This window comes from Osmerus mordax, chromosome 13, assembly GCF_038355195.1.
Source record: "Osmerus mordax isolate fOsmMor3 chromosome 13, fOsmMor3.pri, whole genome shotgun sequence".
NCBI classification, from domain to species: domain Eukaryota; kingdom Metazoa; phylum Chordata; class Actinopteri; order Osmeriformes; family Osmeridae; genus Osmerus; species Osmerus mordax.
The window spans coordinates 3,104,477-3,116,831 of record NC_090062.1 but is presented as its reverse complement, the minus strand read 5'-3'; the positions used below and the strand labels follow the sequence as shown (position 1 = coordinate 3,116,831).

General features: G+C 48.1%; 1 protein-coding gene across 7 annotated transcripts in view; it reads right to left on the bottom strand.

Annotated features, from left to right (window-relative positions):
* mical2a (microtubule associated monooxygenase, calponin and LIM domain containing 2a) overlaps positions 1-12,355 on the bottom strand; it is a 34,685-nt gene that overhangs the window by 6,567 nt on the left and 15,763 nt on the right. For 6 of the 7 annotated variants that reach the window (XM_067248540.1, XM_067248543.1, XM_067248544.1 and 3 more), the window contains exons 4-18: positions 11,932-12,048; positions 10,112-10,213; positions 7,805-7,960; positions 7,493-7,593; positions 6,660-6,917; positions 6,435-6,550; positions 6,206-6,332; positions 5,942-6,032; positions 4,748-4,895; positions 3,627-3,826; positions 2,654-2,757; positions 2,140-2,208; positions 1,885-2,019; positions 1,479-1,598; positions 707-1,108 (exon numbers count right to left, since the gene is read on the bottom strand). In XM_067248540.1, the coding sequence (XP_067104641.1) occupies positions 707-1,108; positions 1,479-1,598; positions 1,885-2,019; positions 2,140-2,208; positions 2,654-2,757; positions 3,627-3,826; positions 4,748-4,895; positions 5,942-6,032; positions 6,206-6,332; positions 6,435-6,550; positions 6,660-6,917; positions 7,493-7,593; positions 7,805-7,960; positions 10,112-10,213; positions 11,932-12,048 (2,246 nt within the window). The remainder of the gene's footprint in view (positions 1-706; positions 1,109-1,478; positions 1,599-1,884; positions 2,020-2,139; positions 2,209-2,653; positions 2,758-3,626; positions 3,827-4,747; positions 4,896-5,941; positions 6,033-6,205; positions 6,333-6,434; positions 6,551-6,659; positions 6,918-7,492; positions 7,594-7,804; positions 7,961-10,111; positions 10,214-11,931; positions 12,049-12,355) is intronic. The other variant, XM_067248546.1, reaches the window with a different exon arrangement.

Below are 12,355 nucleotides of genomic sequence, written 5' to 3'. Positions count from 1 at the left end.
CACTCATTTCACACACCGGCAGAGATGACTACTCTCATTCAGGATGTGTTTCTGGAGCGATACACTCAGACAGACACAAAGTCCTGGCACAGAGCAAGGCCACAAGAGAAGCCCATTTACTGGTCTGACCATCTGTGGCAACCCATTGGCTGGTTTGTGTCACCAAGGCAGCCCATTGGCTACTTAAAGGCTTTGTCTGCAGTTTGGAGGTGAGGAGAGGCTCTATAAGCCTGGCCTTGGCACCCGTCTTCTCTGAGAACTGGACCGGCCAATCAGCATCTCAGTCTGTGCCAGGATCTAAGGCCATTGTGGTCTGGTTGGACTGGCTGACTGACTTCTCTAGCTGACCACATCATCCAGCTCTACAATGTATTATAATGGTAATTACATCAACATTGCCTTTTTTCACTTTATCCAATTCTGATTATGTGACAATTATGAGTTTTGAAAGAGAGCAGAGCAACACAGCAGAGCAGAGGTCTGTAAAGAAGAGACCGATGGTAGGAGAAGAGAAAAGCAGAGCAACACAGCAGAGGTCTGTAAAGGAGAGACCGATGGAAGGAGAAGAGAAAAGCAGAGCAACACAGCAGAGGTCTGTAAAGGAGAGACCGATGGAAGGAGAAGAGAAGAGCAGAGCAACACAGCAGAGCAGAGGTCTGTAAAGGAGAGACCGATGGAAGGAGAAGAGAAGAGAGCAGCTGTTCACCTGGGTGATCTGCTCCTCCACCTCCTGAAGGCGTTGGAGCATTCTAGACATGGCTAGCACTGCGGAGTGGCAGGAGGGAGAGTAGCCTGGATAGTCTGGACTCTCTAGTTCAGACTGGGACTGGGACCTGGACTGGGACTGGGACCTGGACTTATCATCCTTTTGGATCTTCCTGAGAGCATGTTTTGGGCTAGGGGGGGATTTGCATGGTGGTTGGAGTGGGAGTTGAGGCTGGAGCTGGGGTTGGGGCTGGGACAGAAGCTGGAGCTGCAACTGAAGCTGGGCTTGGAGCTCGGGCTGGAGCTGGGGTTTGGGTGGAGGCCTGGGTGGTGGGGGCTTGGTTCGATGATGGGGTGGGAGCTTAACCAAGTTGACATATTGGACACAGGTTGCAGACGAACCCTGGAAACACACAGTGCATGTGAGCAATGCCGTGGTTCCCAGTTAACTCAGGGTGGAGCTTGATGAGAAAAACAACCAGCAATGAGAAGCTCCATTAGTTTAACATCTGGAGAGAATAGTTCTGTGATTTACACACAGTGTTCAACTTTTATCCCTTTAAGCTGCTTCTCAGAGAGGTGACATTACATTCTAAACACAAAGGGGGTGATAAACACTCCAACTAAGTGATGATTGCTTAAGAATGTATGTGTATGTGTGTGTGTGTGTGTGTGTGTGTGTGTGTGTGTGTGTGTGTGTGTGTGTGTGTGTGTGTGTGTGTGTGTGTGTGTGTGTGTGTGTGTGAGTGTCTATGCCTGCTCTGGTCCTCTACCTGTCTTTGAATGGGAGGTGCAAGTGGGCTGGGCTGGGCAAGGTTGATGAAGCGTGGCGTTTCAGTCATGTCCAGAGAACGCGGCCGAGGACTCCTCCCAGACCCCAACACACTCTCAGACTGATGTGCGTGTTAGTCCCAGCAGAAGATGAAAAAGGTGAACAGAGAAAGGCAGCTCAAAGGGTGTGGAAAAGGGAAAGGAAATGACAGACAAAGGTTACTAGTGGAGCCCTGGGTACAGAACACAGCAAGGAAAAGGAAGAGACCACAACCAGTCACACGTCAAGGTGACGGATCAAGTAATGCTGGATAGGTAGGACACTGGCTCCTCCCTGTTCCCTCATCCAGCTCCAGAGAGGGCAGGGGCAGGTGAGGAGGCAGAGGGGGGTCTCCTGGAGGTGCTCACCTGTCTGCGGAGGTTGCAGCTGGGGTTGCTCTCTTCAAATTTGGCCAGGAGCTGCGTGGCCATGGAGCGCACCTTGTTCTCCTTGGGCTCCCTGCCCTCCCCGCCTGAAGAGCCACTCTGGCTGGAGAGGGTGGCCTGCCATGGGGCAGCGAGAGGGGAGGTTAGGTTGGCGAACATTACCAGTCAGCCATTTAGCCATGCAGAGAGGCGCTTCATTGTGTTTCTCAGAAGCTTGGTGGTTTGCTGGGACCCTACCTCTTCCAGGTAACTGCCCACTTTCCGTCTCCTCTTGGTGGGATCAGTATCCTCCAGCTTCTTATCGTCCTGGGAGGAGTGCACAGGCCAAAGAACGTGAATCTTTCAGAGTGTACTGAGAGTAAAATCATATTCAACATGAAATTGACGTAATGGAGGACAGGGGGAGTCAGTTGGCTGAGTGGTGAGGGAGCCGGGCTAGTAATCCGAAGGTTGCCAGTTCGATTCCCGGTCATGCCAACTGACGTTGTGTCCTTGGGCAAGGCACTTCACCCTACTTGCCTCGGGGAGAATGTCCCCGTACTTACTGTAAGTCGCTCTGGATAAGAGCGTCTGCTAAATGACTAAATGTAAATGTAGGACAGCCCATCTCATGAAAGCTATGAAAAATCATGGTTCACTATAAACAGTTATCATGTACTTCCAAAAGTTAAAGGTAACAGGTTTTTAAGGGCATAAACAGACTGTGGGGATTCAGTATACCTCATGGCAGACAGACATTGGAAGGGGTTACCTTGGGCACCCGTTTCCTTGGCAGGGTGAAGTTCAGGGCCTTGTTAAAACCGTGCACTGCCTTTGAAGGAAGGTCTTCCGTGTTTTCATCAGCCCCTTTAGAATCTGCAATAAAACACATGGCCGCGTAAGGTTAGAATATTTTCCGTAGTGTTCAGCTATTATATCCCCAATAAAACCGATGGCCAGTGTGTTTTTACTTAACCTTGAACAGACATCTACTATTACTGCACAGGAAAAACCCAACGCAAGGCCAGAGCATCTGTTTTTCTAGAGAATTGCTACTAATAAATAAATAACTCTTACGCAAGTCAGTAATCTCTCTTTCTAAAGACTTCACCTGTTGCTGGATGTCAGAGGATTACACACAACAAAACCAGTAATATAAAACCATAGTGCTCCATCATCATTGGGCCATTTGGCTACCAGACTGGCTGATGGATGTCAGGTGACCTGTCTCCCAGTCCCAGTCATGTAGATGAAACTAAGCTTCTATGGCACGTGGCAGGGCTGAAAAGACATGGAGCTATCCAAAGGCATCTTCCAGACCCAGGGACACTGTGTGAGATGCAGTAACCTGCTCGGCTAGGGAAGATGTGCATTCCTCTCATGCCAGACAGCCCAGATAGGGTTGTGCAACACAGACCACGTTAACAGGAAGCCAGTTGAAATCGTATACCCGACTCTTTTTCACTCTTTTCCTAAAGTGTCTTTAGGAAGACATAGATCTTTCCAGAGAAAGCTGAGGGGTCACCCAAGAAACAAAGAAGGGAGAAAAGCGCTGAGGATTGTTGTGTATGGAGATGAAATGGCCCGTAGCTATTGAAACACTATCCAGTGAGAAACTGAGGCGCCTACAGAAACACAGCCCACATAGTGGAGGTGGGGCCAGACAACAGTCATAAAGTGTTTGAGGTCTGTGGAAGTCTGAGTGTTGGGACCTATAGGCAGGAGGTGTGTGCAGTGTGTTCTACCTGAGGCAGGTAGGGGTGTACCCCTGAACAACTCGTAGAACTTGGACAGGTAGAAGACCATGCTTGGCTTGTCTATCTCCTGGCCACCAGCCAGCAGTTTTCCAGAAGTGAACGGCCGGACCCCAAACTCTCGCTCCGCGACGTCGAAGGCCAGCTGGAGATTCTCTGCCACGTCCTCCACGTTGAGAGAATCAAAGTCTCTGGTGAATATATAAGGAGACATCAGCAGGAGTCAGAGACAGCTTCTGGAAAAGGCTATCAAATGAAAAAGTGTGATATGGCAGGATGTTGTGGTTATGTTACAGGGAAACACAATTGGTTACTAGGCACGGGCCTGTGGGAAGCTATGCAGTTATCAGCAAAGATTCCATTCACCAGTGCAAACCCAGCCCAGTTTTCACCACGGATAGGGCCAAGACATCACACATGACAAAAATAACAAACTGCCCTAGATAAGGAGCCAGTGTGTAATGTCATACAGGTTTATGTTGTCCAAACTCTCCCATCCACATTCTCAAGTGTTTCTATGAAAGGGTTTGGGTTTAAACTATTTGTGATGATGTGTGCTCTGCTTTAGAAAATCTATCGTTAGTAGTAGAAACTGAGTAAAAACAGAGAGAAAGAGAAAGAAAGGGAGAGAAAGAGAGAGGTAAGGAAAGAAAGAAAAAGATTCTGGAAAAAGGTCAAGAGTCATTCACAGGTAACTGCCTATATTTACTCTCAAGTCAGGCTGTAAGAAAAGGGTTGGGGGCCTGTGCAGACAGGCCAGAAGAACATACACGGGCCTGAATAGGTCAGTGTCAGGAATAATTTTCGCTGTACCTAGTTACATTTTCTTTTTTTCAGAGTGATATACTTTACAATATGGGTGTGTGGTAGAACCATGGAAATATTTGTCTCATGCACAACAAGGATACCAATCACTAGAGTACATAGACATTTATGAGAGGGCCTTTCTATTTATGTAAGTGTTACATTGCATAGTGAGACACAGGGAAGCAAGTGATTTATGAGGAGCCAACAGGCAAAGTTCTGGGGTCATTTGCCGTGACTTGCAGAAGACTTGTCAGACCTATTTAACAGTGTAGTTGCATGGCAACGGTGTCTTACTGTACACGTACATGAGCTGTGGCCTGACCCTGTGGATGAGGGCACACAGGCTCATGCCAGTACTCCAGGAGGAGCTCAGGTCCGTCACCTCCACGTTCCGGTAGCCTTCTGTCTGTTTCTGACACCATGTCAGCAGTCGTCCCGGCCTGATCTCTGACTCTGCAGAGGGAGACCAGGAAACGTACGATGTCAGAGCTCTCTCGAATGGATTCAAGCAAAGGGGAGGACATCAAAGGATTACAAAGAGTGGAGGTCTGTCAACTCAAGCAAGATGAACGGGAGGGGATGTGTGCGTGCGCTGTTCCAGGGACACCGGGTGACGCGAGTGATAAGTCGCGGAGAAGACAGATAGGACGTGAGGTGAAGTAGAGGTAGTGGTATGCAGACTCCGTTAGAGCATGTTGAGCCCATGTTTGGGTCACAGCAGCCACTGTTCTATAAAATGGTGTATACACTGCCTGCCAAAGATATGCCAAGATATATACATTGAAAACACGTCTAGAACTGCCGGTTCTTAAAGACAAGACACACAAGATCAAATTACTGTATGAAATTCTCCACGGCTAATCTTCAACCTGACCCATACCTCTAACAGTCTCTTAAACAAAACCAAACAGACTGTGTTTGGTCTAGCATCTGAATACATCCTAAGTCGTATCGCCTCTCTGTGTACTTAAAGTAGCAATGTTTTCCTTTCTGAGGCACAGGAACCCACATTCTCACAGAACATTCAACCTCAGCCTGAAAGTAATGAAGCTGGACATTGAGTGTGAACTCAGGGTCATTCTCAAGACACGTATGTACACCAAGTCCAGTAGAGTGTGGGAAGATATCTTTGTTACAGTATATGAGCCTGTTCACGGCCCACTGAGTCCCACCTGACAGCTCCAGCCTCACCAGGAGTCCACGAGTGAAAACAAACCACAGACGGTGACTTAGTCCCCAGACAGACATTAGCTCTGCGCCCCCTTCTCTGTGTCTGACACTTCTGTTAGTAAGGAGAGCAAGCAGTCTGGGAATAGAGTACCGTGGGCCTCTGGTGCTCTGTGGAGGACTGTCACCAGCAGCTAACACAAGCAAAGCCATTCAGTGAATAGCTTAATCCTCCTCTGCCTGACTGTTGAACAGCGGCTGCATGAGTAATGCAGTCACGTGGGCTCACGATAGCATCTAAGCTATCTGTCAGCGTGGGTTTTGTGGTTTACCTCTCCTGGCCAGATTTACGGGCCGTCGAATCGTGGCTGCGCGCTCCAGAGAACAGGACTTGAGCTCACCGTTGAGGTACAGGTGACGCACCTGCGAGACAACAGAAAGTCACATGAGAGGGGAAATACCACACTCTATTCTTTCTTTTGTTTGTGGGAAACCCACAGAACGATGCATCATCACAGTTTATGTCGGTTAACTTGGCAGGGAGGGCAACAGACACTGCTGTCTTCTCTGAAGACACACTGCTGTTTTGCAGTTACCTGGTGTGGCCTGACACAGGAGGAGTTGAGGTTCGGGTAGCGGGTTCCGGGGTCTAAGGTGTACTGCTCAAAGTTCTTAGCAATGTTTTCCGGTGTCGTCTGTGGCAGCAACCGGTATAAACTCTCCCTGTCGACGCCCAACATAATTGTACACATTGGGAATGGCAATACATATGAATTTGAATTTGAACTTGTGCATGTATGTGTGTGTCTGTATGTTCCTGCTGACCTCTCTGCCAGGACTTCCAGAGGGGACCTGCCCTGAGCCCAGCTCTTCACCATCCAAGCCGTGTCAAAGGCAGCCAAGAAGCCCCTCGCACAGCCCGTCCCCATTGGCCAGAAAGGCTGAACGCACACAACAACATCACAATGACCAAACAAGCACACCAAAGGGAAATTATATTGATTTACAACCACACACAGTGTGTGTGTGTGTGTGTGTTTGTGTCCTCACTTCCAGCAGGCTGTCTCCAACAAGAGTCACCAGGAGCTGATGCCCAAAGCGATCCCTGACCTGCGCAGCGTTCTCCGAGGCGTACATGCTGGTGAAGTCGAACATGGCCACGTCGGGCTGACCGCAGTGGTTCATAGCGTAGTCCAGCGTAGGCAGCTGGTAGTTGGTGCCGAAGTCGGCAGCCTCGCGGGCGTAGCCCAGCAGAGCTTCCTGGTTGACATTCTCGCTGCTCAGCAGCATCTCTGTGTCGATGTAGTCCTGGAAAGCAGCACAAAGCCAGGGGAAATGTGCGAATAAATACACATCCAAAGTGTTTACCCAGAAGCCCCAGTCACGTTATTCTGCGACACGCACAGTCCTTTTCTTCAGACCGGAAAAGAATTGTGCCGGACTGAATGTGGAGCCGGAGGGAGATCTGACAATGATACTGAAGGCCCATGAAGAATGGTTCAGCCTCGTTCTAAAGTATTTCAGCCTGGAATCTTTAGCGGCAACATTCGATAGCAGTGTGAAACTTCTCTGAATGAATTCATGGCTTCACTCACGCAAAATGCATGCCAGTATAAAGTGTGTGAAAGTGTGGAGAGTTTGAGTTGGAGAGGATTTATGAGCCAGTGAAATATGGTCTCTTTTGGGGATGTTTATAACACTTAACTTTCCTCACTGTGTTGGTGCCTGGGCCCAGAATATGCAGCTGGCAGACCATCAGCTTAAATCTCCCTCTCTCTCTCCCCCCCCCCCCTCTCTCTCTCTCCCCCTCTCTCTGTCTCTCTCTGTCTCTCTCTCTCTGTCCCCCTCCCTGTCTCCCTTCCAGTTTCCCTCTTTCAACTTACATGAATGATGACTCCCTTGTCCAGGAGACTCTGTTTTTTCGCTGTCATGACAAAGTAATGAGTTTTGTCCTTGTAGTACACAATGTTCTCCAAGTCAACACCTGTAACAAAGCAGTCACTAAGTCCAATGCGGCCATGTGGAGGACAAGGTCAAAAAGACATTTTTGGTGTGCACTGTTGTTGTAGATGGCAGCCATATTTGAGGGTTGTCTGTTCCTCCTCTAATCTAAATGTGGTGTGTGGTGTAAGATGTGCATATATATATGTGTGTGTGTGTGTGGGGGGGGGGGGGGTGTATGGTCTCATGCCCACCTGTCTCCTCTTTAAGGTCATGGAAGAATTTCTGGTTGAAGATGAAAGCCACCCCACTGATCTCCTCTACTTTGGCCTCGGCTGTGGTATTCCTGTTGATAAAGTTGGCAGTGATGGCAATAGCCAGCTTACCCCGGAACTCTTTCCTTTTGAAGCCTGAGAGAGAGAGAGAGAGAGAGAGAGAGAGAGAGAGAGAGAGAGAGAGAGAGAGAGAGAGAGAGAGAGAGAGAGAGAGAGAGAGAGAGAGAGAGAGAGAGAGAGAGAGAGAGAGAGAGAGAGCGCAAGAACAAAAGATAAATGTTACTCTTCCAGCAGAGGAGCAGAGAGGAGAGACCTACTAATTCAGAGGAAATCTATCGCTCAAACGTAATCACAGGACAGTTATTTTAGGATCAGGGCAGCTAGTCGCTGAGGTGAGCCTGTTTATATCACCAAGGAAACAAAAGCCCTAGAGTGAGAGTGAGGGTCAGTGCTAAAATGTTATGATGCAATAAATATGTCTGCTGGGTTGATTCACTTTCACAACTTGACGTGTGAGAATACCACTGCTGTCAGGTGTATTTGTTTGGCAAGTCTGCTTGTTTCCTGAGTTTGAAATTGGGAGAGTTTTGCTGCCAATGGTTGCCTTTTTGTCATAGGCAAATGTTGAATGACACTTGAGGCTTATGATTCCTCGACACAAATATTCAAATAGGTATAAAATAGGTTCATCAAGTTTATCACAATCCTCTAACTGACCCTAAAAACTTTTTGTTACGGCAAAGCTGCAAAATATTTAGAGCTTCATTTAATATACATTTTCTGGGTCATATCCAAGTGCAACCATAACTCAGCAAGCCCTAAAATAGACTCAAGCAAAGCCTCCAGATTTCACAGCCAGCCTTGACACATCTGGACTCTCAATGCTGTTACACTCACAATTAGGGTTTTATGGAAACTCTGTCTTACATTTTAAATGACATAAATCTTGTCTTTGTGGAAAAGAATACGGTGATCTAATTTTTTACAAGTCTCTCTGTGGCGTCAAAGCCTTGAGCAAAGCACCATGAGCCTGATAAAGCCGTCCAATCCCAGGCCGGGGCACACACAAGCCACATGTTCCCAAGCTGACACAGTCCTGTGGAGGTGGAGGGGATGGGGCTCCACTAAGACCCTGAGTGAGAAATTATTCCAACCCCCCCCCCTCCCCCCAACCCCACCCACTGTGACTGCAGGGAGGAGAGGAGGACGAATGTTTTAATACTTTTGGCCTCTGCCTCATTCTCTATTCCTATAAAATAATGCATGAGGCTGTGAGAGGTGCTTTTAGGAGGACACTGCATTTGCATGCACGCCAGCTTCTGTTCCATTACTGTCACATTCAAATTCACTTGGGTATCAGCCCTCCACCCACCCTCGTACCCCTCCCCCCTCCCAGTCCCCCTCCCAGTCCCCCTGTCCCCTCCCCCCTGTCCCTTTCCCCCCTCCCCCCTCGGTCAGGACACCAACTTGGCGCAAATGCAGCTGTGTTCCTCTAAATGAATAGCTGGCTGCACATCGGGATATATTTAACCCTCTTCCCAGTCGGGCCGTGATAGCCGTACGAGAACAAATAAAAATAAATGTTTCCTCCGTTTTTGGGGTAATGCTACCATGAGCTAAACGTTTTGTTGTTTAGAGACTGAAAATGCCCTTTTTAGGAATAAGCATCCGAGTTGAGTTGGTGAGGAGATGACAGGCGCTTCAGAGAGAGTCCAACATCAACTGTTGAACTTCATCCAGATGACTGCACCAGGCCCCAGCTCTGCTCCGCTCAACACTCCTTTATTTAGGTGCGGTGTTGTGGTGATTTCATGTTTAACCTCCAAGGGAGTTCAATGACATCATGGGGTATCGCTTTACAGAGGCCAGCTTGATTTTTATGGCTTTGTAACATTCTTGAATGAGACAATGCATTTCAAATTAATGGTTTGCAGAGCCAAAAGGTGCAGCCAAAGAAAATCAACGTTTCTCTTAGTTACTACAGTCAAGCAGTTATCCAGACAAAGATTAATATGAGAATCCTGCCCTGGAGTTTATCTGACATGAGCCATAAACCAAAACATACTCTTTGAATAGCATAGGGGTTTTGTAGTTTTACGACATATGCACTGTATGCGCAGATGCAGTTGGCGTGAAGCTAACTCTGGACAGAGGACATGTTTGTAAACTCAGACCCTCCTCCAGTCGTTCTCTGACAGACGCCATTGTCAGTCTGAGGTTGTGACTTTGAAGGAGACCGCTGATACTGTGCAAAGAGACTGATGACAAGTGTTGGACTATTCACACCTTCCAGAGTATTCCTGCGGCCATCAGCCCCCACCACCACGTCAAAGTCAAAGTCAGCCACAGGATGATCAGCTGGACGGATCTCTGCCCTCCATCCTGGCCCTGCAACAGAGAGGAGAGGAGAGAAGAGGGGAGGAGAGGAGAAGGGAGGGGAGGCAGTCAGGACATGTCCATGTAAACATTTACAGCAGAGTTATCAGTATGTGAACAGGTTGACCCCAGAAGAGATAGAGAGAGAGGTAGGACAAGTAAACAGACACAATATTGACTCAGTTGTTGTTTTGGGTTGTTATTTTTGGGAGAGAATGCTTATGTGAACAGCACAGAGACACTGGGTGTTGTTGACTAAGGTTTATACTGACAAAGGGCATTTCTGCTTCTTTGGAAGGAGATGGTGCAGAGTGATAATAAACATTAGTGAGAGAGAGAGGGGAGAACATTCAGGAATTTCCCAGGCAGATTCGAACCGGGATTCTTTATTACTGGTGTGGTCATTCCACTCAGAGCCACTGTACTACATAGGCTAACTGTTGAGGGACTGTTCAAGAGCTCAATGTGTTAATCATTTTCAACATGCAGTGGATTAAATGTGTGTGTCTGAAGTGACGTGCAGTTAGGCGCATACTATCAGCCTAACTGAGAGGCTACCGTGCAATGTCACCATGTGAAAAACGTGTCAAGGACGCAGTGAGCCGTCACAAGCCCAGAGAGAGGAGCAAATTCTGTTTCCATATTTAGGTTTGCCTCTTGTTTTTTTATCAGTGCCCTGAAGTTGTTTTTGAAGAGCGAGACCACATGGGTCGACTCCTGAACTTTACACGTGGGAGTCCAATCAGCCAAGCCCCAGGGAAAACAGGGTCAAGTGGAGAGGCACTTCAGATAGGAAGTGTTTGAGCCAGGCGCCGCATCTCCACACCAGCATAACAGAGCACCCGCATCTTGAAGCACGGCTGCATTGTGCTCCTGTCGCAGGAAACATTTCTAATCACGCCAACAAATCAGCTCCTTATTAGCCTCTACACCCAGAATTTGGATCCAACTCTTAACCAAAGCCAGCAGGCCCATTTGCTAATTAAACTGTGCTAAGAAGCCATAACATATACATGTAGCCTTAGCATTGGGGAAGGGTACATTTACATTTAGTCATTTAGCAGACACTCTTATCCAGAGCGACTTACAGTGAGTACAGGGACATTCCCCCGAAGTAAGTAGGGTGAAGTGCCTTGCCCAAGGACACAACGTCATTTGGCATGGCCAGGAATCGAACCAGCAACCTTCAGATTACTAGCCCGATTCCCTAACCGCTCAGCCACCTGACTCCCTAAACATCTACAGCTGACTAACTAAACATCTACAGCTGAATACAGACAATGAAGCCATTCAGATAAGCCTATTATTTACATGGAAATTCAAATAAGAAATGAGTTACTTAATTGCCAACCCTTCCGAGCTGCTTTTAACTCTGCTTGTCAAGTTTAGTCGGTAAACGGCCCTGCGGTGCGAGGGGGAGCTACTGTAGGATCTGTTTAAACAGGTTCTGTTTCCCCCAGCCTAAGTAGCCCTGAGGCCTGACATTAGACAGAGGACAGGGTTGTGGTGTGGGAGGAGGTACGGGGCTGCTCGGATCCTCTCCGCAGCCATATAACTGCCAAGCTAAGTGCTCCAGAAGCAGGCCCCCAAGACCGTCAGGTGCACTGCTGAGGTTTCCCAACAACATTCCGTTGCAGACCCAGTACTGCCTAAAGTTAAGCCGCTGAATTAGCGTTGTGTTGGAGGTACATACATTCAGGACGGGGGTTCGGTGAGTGGGTGGTGGGTACCTGCATTCTCCTGGTCTTCTGGAGGCTCCAGCAGTTTGACAAACTCCACATTGACATGGAACTCCACAGCTACAAGCAGGGCGATCTTCAGCAACATGAGCTGGAGCTGACGAATACCTGAGAAACACACACACACACAGAGACACACACACACACACAGAGACATACACACACACACACAGAGACATACACACACATACACAGGTGAATCGATAATCACTGGTGTTCAGTGCACAAATATGGCAGACACAGACACAGACATTACTGCATTCAAAAAGATTCAGACACGTACACCTTGCCTTTGGTCTGACATAAACACTTGAGAGCTGAAGAATGATTTTTAGCGGCAGCTAAAGCTAAAGCTTTTAGCGGCAGCACTTGGCAGCGCTGGAGCTTTGTATCCCAGCAGCGGGGAGCAAGTGGC